At 36.3% G+C, this 14224-nt stretch overlaps 1 protein-coding gene across 2 annotated transcripts in view; it reads right to left on the bottom strand.

Annotated features, from left to right (window-relative positions):
* LOC142336192 (uncharacterized) overlaps positions 1-6986 on the bottom strand; it is a 57867-nt gene extending 50881 nt beyond the window's left edge. The window contains exons 1-2 of one of the 2 annotated variants that reach the window (XM_075384835.1): positions 6671-6986; positions 1328-1436 (exon numbers count right to left, since the gene is read on the bottom strand). In XM_075384835.1, coding sequence (XP_075240950.1) covers positions 1328-1436; positions 6671-6724 — 163 coding nt within the window. In that variant the 5' untranslated portion in view covers positions 6725-6986. The other variant, XM_075384836.1, reaches the window with a different exon arrangement.
* Positions 6987-14224: the final 7238 nt, after the last annotated feature.

The raw sequence follows: 14224 nt of genomic DNA, 5'->3' as shown, positions 1-14224 counted from the left end.
AAACTACTTCTGTGGACCTCAAATTGATACCTGAGATCCTTTTCGAGTCTTTCTCTTGTAATTGGATTATCTAGGTTTTAGAGCTTTAAAATACTTTTCTGGACTGCCATCGAGGTCAAAGGACCCTTCTACCGTGTGATGATCTGTTATACTGGTTGATTTAACTTTTGTTTCTATATAAAAGTTAGAAAATATTGCGTCAAGGAGCGTACCTCTGCCATTTGATACCCTCGTTGGGTCGTTATTGCTTGATATACTGAGACCGTTTCCGGCTAAAAGGCTTTTTAAGCTTTCGGCTTTTTTGCTGTTTATTAAAAAATTAACATTAAAATCCCCACAAAGTACGTGTTTTGTTTCTGGGTCAACCATTAGGCTGTCGGGATATCTTACAACCGTCAAGAAATTGGCTTCATTAGTGCAATTTGGTGGCATGTAAATACATGAGAACCAGATTTCTTCTTTTATGGTTTTGATGGCGACTGTTGAACGGAATTCGTTTCAAATTTTTTTAACTATCTGACAATTTATGTTATTTTTCAAGAAGAATGCAACACCTCCACCTCTTTTTTTTACGATTGCTGGCTATAATTGTTTGATAACCATTCAAAGAAAAACAGTTATTGTTGTAGCTAGGATTTAACCAAGTCACGTGCGGGATTGACTTTTAAATCCTGTTTTAAAATTACCTAAAAAATATCGATAAAAAGACACTCCACCAATACTCCTGTTCGAGCCGTAAAAAACAAAGAGCACCGCAATATAGCTCCGCTCAGCTTACAGCTACAAAAAAGTAGCTGAATCAATTACTGGGTGACGTTAAGTTATGCAATGGTGTAATCACAGCGGGAGTTGAATAATGAGCACAGTAGACATAAGCTGTAGTTACCAGCTTTAAAAGAGTCAGCAAATAGAAACATATATACTGCAAAAACTATAAATATTTGACCGTCTTGTTGACGGCCAGCGAAAATACATTTAGCTACCATCTTTACCATAAAATTTCTGTTTTCATCAAATCAAATAAATTATTTGCCTGGTCTGATTATTCGTAAAAAAAGTCACTTTTACTTTCCATGCGATTTGTCGGATTTGTTCTTTTCAGTTATCCACCCCCTCCCCCCCCCTTAATGTCAGAATGCGCCATTAGAAAATAATCATTACGTGCGTTATGTAATGCGTTCGTAATGCGGGTTGCACCTGCTAAGATGGGTACAAAAAGACCCATTACGTCCTTATGATGAGTTGTTGCAATGTGGACTCAGGAGCCATTTTAGTCCACTGCCTATTAAAGACTGCTGAAAGCGAGACATTGTGTAATAGCACTGACCAATGATCTTTTTGTTGATTTTGAGATGAGGTGAGAGAGAGGAGGTCTGAGGGATGCAGATGGTACACTTGCCCCTCCTCCCACTCTTGTAGACACTTGAGAACTTTTTCTGAAATATAAACCGCATTATACATATCACACGCCTGAACAGCAAATTTAGCTAAACTGAGTGATGAAAGTAATATGGCTTGAGGTTTCTGTTAAGGGTTTATTTCAATTGCATTATCATAAGACATCACATCGTTAAACAATTAAATCAGCCCAAAGAAGGCAACAGAATTCTCAAAAAATGAATTTACTCACCTTTATTGTAGCCATTCTCTCCAAATCGTTTCCCTTTTCTTTATGTAGATGAAATATAATGAATTCAAACTTGGTCTATGAATTTTCCCAAGAAACCTCGATCAAAGCAAAAAGACCTCCCATTGCATCTAGCACTTGAGAAACAAGTTTGGAAGCTCATATGACCACAAAACAACCAACCGACTTTGCTAGCAGAATGGCAGTTGCTAATCAACTTCATATTGAATACGAGTCAATAGCAGTTTTGCCGACCAAAATATGAATAAAATTTAGCCGATGATTTCTGGTTTGAGGAGATAATAAAGGACAAAACTATTGCATATGGCTTTGAGTTGTAATGGGTGAAATTTGACGTCGTTCACTTTCACTACTCTCAGGGTATAGTCGAAACAAGAGGTCGAATAAAAACATCTAGAACTCGTACATTTAGGACGTTTCAATGCCTAATTCCATCCAAAAATTTAGAGCCACTCCTATCTCCTCCTGGTCACTGAGCTTGAAGAAACAAAGAGTCCTGTGTGCATAAAAGTGTTTTCAGCATTACTAACAAAAGTTGCCGAATGTTAAAAGTGAGAAAGCACGGCGTTAACTTCGAGCTATATTTCGCATATCCAGACTAAGCTGTGGCGGTTAATTTAAGCTATTTATCTAAGCAGATTTACTATCTATATTGGCCACCCATAATCAAAATACACAGAATTTAATCAACAGCTGCATATTTCTGCCTGCACCTTTAACACTACCAACAGGTTCTAGGCCCAGAAATCTGACATTCTGACAGACATTTAATATGTTTGATCATAGTAAAAAGCAATGTAAAACAAGATGTATTGAAGGCTTGCTTCAAGAACTTTGCGAAAGTTGGCTCATGTGTTAAAAAAAATCATTTTTAGGGGTGTTTGAGAAATTATCTGGAGAATACTTCTTCATCGCGTTTAGTCGCTCTTCATCGCGGAGGAATCAGTGGCTAGTTTGACCAATGTCTGATCCAATGTTGTAAAGGATACTAGGTTTTTGAACAAAATGGGCCATCTTTTCCACAAAGCAGCCAATTTTTTTTTTCATTCTTGCACAGCACTGCTTTCTAGTAAAAACTTGTATTCAACCAGAAATATTTGCAGGCGCTGCATTGTTTTAGGGAAAAGCAGAGAAATGTTTTCTTAAGTAAAGACCAATAGGATTGACTCTAGTTTTGAAAAAGGATCTAGAAATGAAAATAAAATGAAACATTTACAAGTTACAGTTTTTGTGTTTTCAACGTTTTTTTATTGCTTTTAAGCTTCTTTTAAGCTTCTTTTAAGCTTGCTTTTAAGCTTTCGTTTAAAAAACACTTAGTTTAGGTCTTAAATTGAAGTTTTATTCAAGTTTATGACTTACTGTTTGAAACACATATAATAAGAGTTTCCAATTTAAGTTATTATTAGCAAAATGAATCAGAAACTTTTCTTTAGTGGCAAAGAAGAGTTGGTCTAAATTTCCGAAGTGTGAAATCCGAATGTATGTCTCGAAGTGAAAACTGTTGACGGCACTGTTGGATATTAAGAGTTTATACCTCCGTGAAGGGAACGACTCTAACAACAACAACTTGATGAGGCGGTTAGGATGAGCGGAAGATTTTGAGAAACAGATGGCAATTTGGTGTGAAATAATTCAGTGTCTCGACAAGAAGTCAGTGTTATTTCTGCAATCTTAGAGAACGAATTGAAGCTTCACGTGCGTTGTGTAGGAGACTTAAAAGATTTCAGCGACCCAATCTCGAACAACTGATTTCTGATAGAACAAATTTGAGAACAGGTGGTAACGAAAAAGTAGTGGACTGATTATATTACTAGAACTGAGGCCATGCAGTTAAATCTTTTGTCGCTGAGTCGATAACTCAAACATTGTTTGTCTCTATGGTTTAAAAGCACTCCATCGTGAACTTGAAAGTTTCTGTTTTTGCATAGATAAAATCTTGGATGAAATCAAATGCAAATTGAATAATTTCGCGAATTGCGCCAAGAAATCAGATTCCGTTCTCTTTAGCAAAAATTGAACTTGTAAAAAAATGTCACGAAAGAGGTCATTGCAAGATTTTGAAAAGCAACACGAATGGCACAAAAACGTACTTCGAAACTAACATGAGTTAAGTGCAAAAATGTTGAACATATCTAAGAAAACGTTTAAGTAACAAAAATTTTGAATCCCATGCGATGAAAATCCAATGAAAAAATAATCCTCACGAAAGTCTTAAATTAGATTCAGAAGAACAACTAAGTAATAAATAACCAATGTTTGTCACTAAAAAGCAGAACGGACTGATCAATGGTTCTCTTTGCTGTGGGAAGAGGTCATTATAGTTTTGGCGTTTCCAAAAACGTTTGTTTGTAGCCGAAGTGTCTACTAAATGCAAAAATTAGGGATCATTCAGATTTGACTTTGTTCCTAGGAAAGAAATATGTGAGGAATTCCTTGAAAACAGAAACTTTAAAAAGAACGGAAAAAAGAACTTCCTCAGTTTGATACGTTGTATCCGCTATTTAGCATTGTCAAGTAGAACTGATTTTTGTTCTGCTGCTAATGCATTAAAAGCATTGGTTCAACAAACAAGACACGCTCAATGGAAAGCGTCGGGGCGTTTTCATTGATATTCAAGGGGAACAATGGATAAAACTTAAATTTTGTAACACTGGAATTGAGGAGACTGGAAACGAAAAATTGAAGTTGTTTTTCAAGTTTTTTTATGGTGATTGGGCAGGGTACCTAATTAACAGGAGTACTTTGAGCTTATGTTTTAAATTAGATGAGTTTTATCGAGCAATTAGTTGGCTCGCAAGGCAAAAAACTGTCAATGTCACCGCGGAAACAGAGTTCAATTCTATTGTTGAACCGAGTACGGAAGTGTTTCACCTAAGTGGAATTCTGGAGGACTTAGGAATGTTTTCTAAGTTGAATCATAAACAATTTTGCAGATATCAAGCTTTAATTGTTTTAGGCAGGCATACTTTGCATTATAAAAAAAGTTAAAACTTTGCTTTAACGCTGCCTTTTGTACGAGAACTGGTAGAAAACTAGAAATTTTAGTTGTCATTTATGAAAAAGAAGACATGCTTGCAGCCATTCCGGCCAAATCGCTCGGAATAAAAAATATGCAATTATTAACATTTCGCTTAAAGAAATCTGCCTCACAAATATGGGCTCAGCATGACTCCCAAAAGTTATCAAGTAACAAAATGAGAAAGTTAAGCATTAATTTTGCATATCAAGACCGGGCTTTGCCGGGTAATTTACGTTATTTTTACATACCGATTTAGTACAAATATTTGCCACCCAAAACACCAAAAACTAATTTAGTCGTCATCTGATTCGTATTTCTGCCTACCACTTTAACTATTTCAACGAAGTAACTGCATTAGAATGCTTGCTCGAGATAATTGTCCCTATAAATCCCCTAAAACCAAAAAACTCATCCACTGCTGAAAATTTATAGTTTAGAAGATTGGTGATAACATTTCCATTTGTGAAAACAGCTCCAAAACGGTTTCTGAGGCTCGCTATCCCTGTCTCTGTTTTTTTCAGTGTCTCTGTTTCGGTTGATAAATTTCCATCTTTCTCTTGCACTTCTTATGTTTTGAAGCTCACCCAACAGAGGTTTTTTCTTTCTTCTGCTACAAAACGTCGTTGTTGTTATTCGATGGTTTCTTTGGAAACTTTCTACTGTAGTCTTTGAAATCCATTGTTGATGTAGCCTTAAATTGGCAGGTCGTGGCATATGAAGATTGTCTGTCTTATCTGGAGAATGTCTTTTCATTACCGTTTCCAATGACGAACAAAAATTTTGATGTGATTTCGGCGATTTCTGATGTGTAAAATGATCTGCAATTTATCTTTCCAACATCTATGGAGAAGGGATATTTAGATTACTTTGTTTTGTTGTACACAATTTTTGATAGCTTCAATTTTCTTTTAAACGATTTCATCATTTAAAGTTTAAAGTAAGTTCCATCATTTAAAGAGGCATGAAAAAATCTAGATGGTATGACATAGGTTAAAAAGCGTTCAACGCCCTATATCAAAAGTTCTAAAAACATTGTTTTTTCAACTTCTACTTAAAAACAATATTTTCCGTTTTATAAAATTGTGTTACAAGTGATCAGTTTTTCATTGAATTACTACGAAAAAATCCGACAAAAAATTGTCATTTCTTATTTTCACTTTTTTGTCTTCTAAATAGTTCTATATTGAAACATTTCAATAAGTTATTCAGTCTTCGTCCTTTCAGTTACCGAACTTGTGTAATTCAACAAAATTGGCATAAAATTTAAAAAATATATCCACCCTCGTTCTATTCACCCAAAAAATACACATTAGAGCAGAACAGGTGGCCAAGGAGAACGAAAGAACTAGAAAATGAAATTAAAACTTTAAAAAATTATTAAAGATAAATAACAGCAAAAACTGGATCCATTATTTTCCTACAATTCAAAATTACTTCTTTACTTCATTTTTGCCAAGCTTAATTGAAAAAATGTCGGTCAGTTACTTTCAAATATAGGGATGGATTAACACATAAAATAACGAGGGATTCAAAAAGAATTGGCAAGTGATTGTTAGTGAAGTCTTTCCGTCAAAAATTTTAGAATTGTTAAAAGATAAAATTGCCGCAATTTCATCAAATTTTTAAGGGAGAATTAGTCTCTAAAAATTGAGAAAACACTTGAAAAGTGTGATGTTAAAATGTTCAAATATCGGTTAAAATGTTTGATCGAACGAACACGGTTTCAACATCCACCACTTCCGCCCCCAATGTTGTTTAGGACACGAATTTATGTATCGTTGAAGATCCAATTAAGATAGATCTTATTTGATTATTGGGATTCATTTGGGATCTGACAAAATATCTATAAAATTAAAATGCAATACCGTTGATGTGCAATGATGACATAACAGTTGATGTTTTTATTCGTTCATTCATTTTTATGTATCGGTAAAAGTTGACTTGCATCACAAACAACCTAAATATGGGCAGGTTAAATTTGGCAACTATTAATTACTCCTTACCTTCAGAGCGAAGAAAAATTTGTTATCATCCAGTTCTGACGTCATCACTATCATGCACTTCGAACATCACTCTTTGTCCATCCAAATTTAGCGGTAACACATTTTGCCAAAATTGTCGACAATAACTGCGTTCATATTTGACATTAACATAGGTGCAATATTAAGTTTGCATAGCATAATAATTTCACCATGATCATATTAGCAAAACTGAAAATATCAATTTGCTCCTGAGAATAAATAGCAACATTGACAAAACCTTCTGGTGTAAAAACGAATCAAAGCAAACAGCACATCTAATTGGACAAACATTTACCACAAGACACATCTGAGTATAGTTTGCGTTATTAATGGACAAAATATAATGTCTGGTTTGACTAGTAATAAGTTATAAGTAATGATGGTTATATTTGTCACAGTCAGCCAAGTTTGCAGAGTCGAATGCTTTTGCGTTTGCAGTAGTTCAACTTGACCGATCACAAACTGTTCACATGAGAGTAAAGTTGCTTCAAAGTGTTTCCATCAAAGTCTTGTTTTCTAAATCTATCTCAAACCTTTAATCACATCTTTTAGTTCATGAGTCCAAAGACGTTTTCAATACTGTCGGCACAGTTTTGAGGCTCTTTCTATATTTTTACCGAACATAGTGTCAAACTGCCACACTAGACTGGCAGCAGTCTTAGAAACTAGCAGACAATATTCTATTTGTTTGGTTCAAAACAATTGACTCCAATCAATTTTGATACAGAACAGCTAAGAGTAACATTTTGCATCATGACAAAACCACCGAAAAAATAGGAATTACGACAGGTAAGATAGGTAGAGCCAACCAAGGCTTTGCAGCCAAAACCCGCAAAGTATGCCCGGATGACATTGCTTGATGCGCATTCGTAAGAACATCTTGGTTCCAGATAATTAGAGTGGAATAATTGGGATGAAAGGGACCAAATGGCCCCATCGATCGATTTTACAGGGACGTTGGTACCTAATATCACCTAAAAGCAATGGGCTTCCAAAAACCAAGTCTAGATTCTTCATCTTTTACTGTCTGCTAAACCTTTCTTTAATTCCTGTGGTCACCAATCAAAGACGAGCAAGAAAAGAAACAAATTAAAACAATCAAAGCAAAAACATACACGTTTAGAATCAGAAGCTTTAAGGTCAAGCACACTCTCAGCTCAAATTTCTGCTCGAGATTCAGTCGATCGATAAAGATCTACAACAGTCAGCTGACGAAACTAATTTGGTTCTTAAATCGAGCAAAATTAGTAATAAGCATCTCGTTTGCAATCAGTGAAGGTCAAATTAAGCTTATGTAACTCTGTTAACAAGATATTTATAAAATCAGTAAATATCTTATTAGTAATAACATGCGAGGCGTTGTTTGGTTTAAAAATGGTGGATGTGGATACTATTGAAAAAGTCATTCACCATTTTCGATTGTGAAAAAAGTTTATTTTCGAAGGTCTGCTTGAAATAGTTTTCAATACAATTAGTAATTGTAGTTTCTGTGCAATGGCAGTGGAACAGCACCAGGCCAAAAGCGGCCTGTTCTCAGCTATCCTTTTCTGTTTACTCCATCTTTCCGCTACCTATTAATGATTAATCGATTTGACATTACATTATATCAAACACATCATTGAAAAGAAGCTTTTCAAAACAGTTGGTTGGATCTTTACCTAGGGAGCGACCACTCTAGCAAGATTACAAAACCAGGGCTGCTTCAATTTCAGAGTACTATGAGTAATATGATAAATAGGCATTGCAGATAATTTGTCAGTCAAATTAGGGCTAGCTCCAGAAGGCTAGTAATTTTAGTCAATCATATTGCAGCTAAGTCAACGAAAAGCAGGTGGATAAAAACCAATGCAAATATTATTTTATTGCGCATTTGTATCAGTTTTTTCTCTAATTTAGTCGTGCTCTCGCAAAAACAAAAATCTTAATTTGCAACTCTCACTGTTATAAAAAGACGCAATTTGAACAAAATTGTAATTGAGGTTAGAACAGCGTTCAATTTCCTGATAGAAAAGGCTGCCTTCATCAGTAAGATATTTAAACAAGTTTCTCGAAATCAACACGAGTTTTCACCACGGTTGCTCCTCTACGTAAATAAAACATAAATCCTAGTGACCTCCGAGGTCACTGAGATTTGTCCTAACTTGTACTTAGAATTATTTATATTATGACGCAACGTAAAAGCAGACAGATAGTAAAGTTTTCCCAAAATACTTGACGCAATATTAATTACAGCGGTAATCAATCAGAAATTAGCTCATCTGAGAAATTAATTAATCGAATACATGATCATATCCATTGAACACCTGAGCATTGTGTCATAGCACATATAATTCACCAGTAAACTTCCATACTTTCGATGCTTCGTACAAAAACAGTGTTTAATGTAATTCAGTGAAAACATATGAATGACACTTTTTCGTCTGAATTTTCGTCTGATGAAGAGTTATAATTAACTTTGAGAAAAATCGAATGAATGGTAGTTTACTTGAGAAATATACCTGCAATGAAACCATGCTCAAGTGTTGAATGGGTATGATCATGTATTTAATTAAATTGTTATTGTATCTCAATGAAAACATTCACCTAAATTATGAGGCAACGCAGCTTTGGAGAAACTAAGTCTATATTCTTTAAAAACGCTTCGAAAAAAATGACCCCAAAATTGGTAGTCTTATAATGCAGCTTACAAAAAGCATTTCACTTGAGGCAATAAATCAAAACAAAACTGGGCAAGAAAGAGCACAGCTGTCTTATCAACACAAACAAAAGAAAAAGTCGGATATAGATTACGCCCCTGTGAAATTTTATTACACTAAACAATTCCATTTACCATTTACCATAGGCCTTTAGCAATTCGGCTAGAAACAAGCCTGTCTTAAATAATCATCATTATTATTATTGGAAGCCACTTGGTCCGAACCACTAAAAAAGGTATATTTTGATATTTTCGTTCGTGCCCCCCACCCTGCTATTAGTGGGTGCATATTATTTGCACCCATCAACGCACGTGCCATATTTTTACATTATGATTTAACATGTAATGACACGTGCTGTGTAACTGGGGGGAGCATAACGTACGGGGGGGCGCACAAAAAAGATCCCAAAAAACTTAAGGAATTAGCCCAACCGGGCCCGCTAGCAACTCTTAACACCAAGAAGCTCAAAGCTGACACCAGAACCCCGAGGATATAAAAATACAAATTCCAATTTAAACTACAAATACAAAAAGATCAAACGCTAAACAAACGGAAAAGTTGACAAAGTTAGGGGAGGCGAGCCAAAACTTACCGAATTTTGCTTCATACCACGAAGTTCTGCTCTTCCCCAGCAGCTGCAATGATCAAAAACGACACTAATTCGAGATACATGGAGACGTAAAACCCTTGAGCTTTACCAGTTTATCTTTTTTTTTACTATGAGTCATATTGCTCAAGCGATCCAAAAGATATTCTGGAACAAACACGATCAAGCCAAAATTTTGCATAAGAAGATTTAAATGGCCTCAAGAATCGCTCGACAGTAATTAATTCTTCCATGTGGTGCAGAACATGAGCTACTGTGGTGAAATAAATTGACAAGTACTATCAATTCTGATAATCCTGCCACATTATTTAGGAGAGTCGACTTTTGCCAAATAGCCACATCTCTCAAAAATTTGTTTCAAAATAGAACAAAAATAACTATTCTGGGTCAGAAACAAAAAACTTAACCGACTAACGTCGGAATAATTGCACTGAAACGACTGGCAACTTTCGAAGCCGCTAGCCTGGGCTTAGCGCGCTTCTTTTCATTTGGATTGGGAGCATGAAATCAATAGGGGACGCAGAGCATAAATCCCGTACAGCGGGGATTGTTGGGAAAAAAAGAGGGCGAGGACATAAGCGTGCAGGTGGTATCTGAGCTAGACGAGCATGCTTTTACACTGGAAATTTAAATCCTCATGTTTAAACTCGGTGGGTTTGGAGAGGGATGTAGTCGGACTTGATGCAGTATTAAATACTACGGTAATCAATCAGAAATTAGCTCATCTGAGAAACGAATCAACCGAATACATGATCATATCTATTCAACATCTGAGCATTGTGTCGTAGCACATACATAAACCCAAAGTAAACTTCCATTCTTGCGATGCCTAGTATGAAAACAGTGTTTATTGTAGTTCAGGGAAAAGATATGAATGGCCATATTTCATCTATGGATGAAGTGTCATGGTTCGAGAAAAATTATTGAATGAATGGTAGTTTACTTGAGGAATATACCTGCTAAAAAACCATGCTCAAATGTGGAATGGGTACGATCATTCATTTAACTATTTCTTACTGTATCTCAATGAAAACATTCGCCTAGATTATAAGGCAACGCAGCTCTGGAGATACTAAGTGTATATACTTCAAAAACGCTTATAAAAAAATGACCAGAAAATGGTAGCCCTATATTGCAGCTTACAAAAAGCATTTCACTTTTGACAATAATTCATACTAAAACCCGTCAAGAAAGAGCAGAGCTATCTTATCAACAGCTGTCGCTTACAGATTACAACCCCTGTGAAATTTTATCACACTATACATTCCAATTTACTATAAGAGTTTAGCAGGTCAGCTAGAGTTATGCAGCTTAGTGGGTGCATATTGTTTGCACCCCTCAACACACGTGCAATATTTTTACATTATGATATAACATGTAATGACACGTGCAGTGTAACTGGGAGAGCATAACCTATTGGGGGGCACACCAACGAAAAGGATCCCAAAAAACTTATAGAACAAGCCCAACCAGACTCGATAGGAACTCCTTAACCCCAAGAAGCTCAAAGACGTCGGGTAAAAGTTGACATGAGAAAACCCAGGATAGAAAAATATTAATTGAACTATAAACAAAAAAAGATCAAACGGAAAAAACGGAAAGGTTCACACGGGTTGGGAGGAGGGCTAAAAATTACCTAGTTTTGCTCAATACCATGAAGTTCTGCTCTTCCTCTGCAGCTGCAATGACCAAAAACTATTTAGAGCTACATGGAGACTTAAAACCCTCGAGCTTTAAAATCTTCCGCGTTGTCCTGAACATGAGCTAGATAAATTCACAGTCACAGTATTTATGAGCACCGACTTTTGTAACCACAATCTCCAAAACTTTGCATCAAAATAGAGCAAAAACAACAAAACAACTATTGTGAGCAGTAACAAAAAACTTAACCGATTAACATCCGACTAATTGCATTGAAACGAATGGCAACTTTCGAAGCCGCTAACTTGGGCTTAGCGAACTTCTTTTCATTTGGCATGGGAACATGAAATCAATAGGGGACGCGCAGCAGAAATCCCGTACAGTGGGGATTGTTGGGCGAAAACGAGGGCGAGGGTATAAGCGGGCAGGTGGTATCCGAGCTACACGAATATGCTCTTTACACTGGAAATTGAAATTCTTCAGTTTAAATTTGTTGGAATTGGAATCAGGGATGTAGTCGGCCTGAGGGATGTAGTCGGACTTGATGCAAAATTAAGTGCTACTGTACTCAATCATCTCTGAAATCAGCTCATCTGAGAAACGAATCAACCAAATACATGATCATATCTATTCAACACCTGAGCATTGTATCGAAGTACATACATAAACCCAAAGTAAACTTCCACTCTTGAGATGCCTAGTACAAAAACAGTGTTTAATGTAATTCAGTGAAAACATACGAATTACTATTTTTCGTCTATGGATGAAGTGATATGTTTCAAGAAATATCGAATGAATGGAAGTTTACTTGAGAAATATACCTGCTATAAAACCATGCTCATTTGTTGAATGGATATCATCATATATTTAATTATTTCTTAATGCATCTCAATGAAAAAATTTCACCTAAACTATAAGGCAACTCAGCTTTGGAGAAACTAATTGGATATTCTTTAAAAACGCTAAGAAAAAAATGATCACAAAATTGGTAGTCCTATATTGCAGCTAACAAAAAGCATGTCACTTGTGACAATAATTCACACTAAAACCCGGCAAGAAACAGCACAGCTGTCTTATCAACAGCTGCCGGGTACAGATTACAACCCCTGTGAAATTATATCACACTCTACAATCGTATTTACTATAGGAGTTTAGCAAGTCAGCTATAGTTATGCAGCTCAGTGGGTGCATATTACTTGCTCCCCTCAACGCACGTGCCTTACTTTTACATTATTATATAACATGTAATGACACGTGCTGTGTAACTGGGGGAGCATAATGTACTGGGGGACACAAAAGGAAAAGTCCCCAAAAAAATCATAGAACTAACTCAACCGGACTCGCAAGCAACTCCTTAACACCAAGAAGCTCAAAGACGTCGGGTAATAGTTGACAAAAGAAACTCCAGGATAGAAAGATATAAAATTAATTTTAAACAAAAGAAATCAAACGGAAAGGTTCACACGGGTTGAGAGGAGTGCCAAAAATTACCGAATTTTGCTCAATACCATGAAGTTCTGCTCTTCCTCAGCGGAGGACCAAAAATGATACTAATTCGAAATACATAGAGACTTAAAACCCTCGGGCTTTACCGGTTTATCTTTTTTTTTAACAAGAGTCAAATTGCTCAAGCGATCCAAGAGATATTCTGGAACAAACACGATCAAGCCCAAATTTTGCATAAAAAGACCTAAACGGCCTTGAGAATCGCTCAAAACTGCGCTCGACAGTATTTAATTCTTCCGCGTGGTCCTGAACATGAGCTAACGTGGCCAGATAAATTGACTGTCACATTTTTTAGGAGCACCGACTTTTGTAACCACATCTCTGAAACTTTGCTTCAAAATAGAGCAAAAACAACTACTGTGGGCAGTAACTATAAACTTAACCGACTAACATCCAACTAATTGCATTGAAACGAATGGCAACCTTCGAAGCCGCTAGCTTGGGCTGAGCGAGCTTCCTTTCATTTGGCGTGGGAGCATGAAATGAATAGGGGACGCGGAGCATAAATCTCGTACAGCGGGGATTGTTGGGCAAAAACGAGGGCGAGGGCATAAGCGGGCAGGTGGCATCCGAGCTACACGAAAATGCCCTTTACATTGGAAATTTATATCCTCAATTTAAATTCGGTGGGTTTGGATTGAGGGATGAAGTCGGCGCGAGGGGGTCCAAAGAATTGCAATTCATACATTAAATTTATGTCTTCATGGCAGTTTCAGTGAATGCTGAACGACTGTAAGGCTTTTAGTGAAGTGCTCATCAACTTGATGCCCTCGGGCTTTACCAGTAGACCTCGTTTCTCAGAAACAAAGTCGCCAAATTTGTTGGTCAAAGGAAAAAAAATGCTCCGACCAAAAATTGTTAGTACACTAGAAAAATCGCCAATAAATTTGTCCGAAAACAATTGAAACTTCTAGCCCCGCCTAAAACTGTCTTGTGATTATTCCATGGCTTTTTTGAGACACAGCATTTCTATGTCCCTTCTCTTCTTTTCATGCCCTACTTTTGGCCTGAAACCGTCTAAAATTCATTAAAACAATTTCTAGAAGCGACACAGAAAAGTCAAATTAACATCGAAAGAACAATCCA

The sequence above is a fragment of the Convolutriloba macropyga genome, chromosome 3 (assembly GCF_964194025.1).
Source record: "Convolutriloba macropyga chromosome 3, txConMacr16.3, whole genome shotgun sequence".
Classification (NCBI taxonomy): Eukaryota; Metazoa; Xenacoelomorpha; order Acoela; family Convolutidae; genus Convolutriloba; species Convolutriloba macropyga.
Note: the sequence above shows the minus strand (reverse complement) of the source record. Positions and strands in the feature narration are given on the sequence as shown.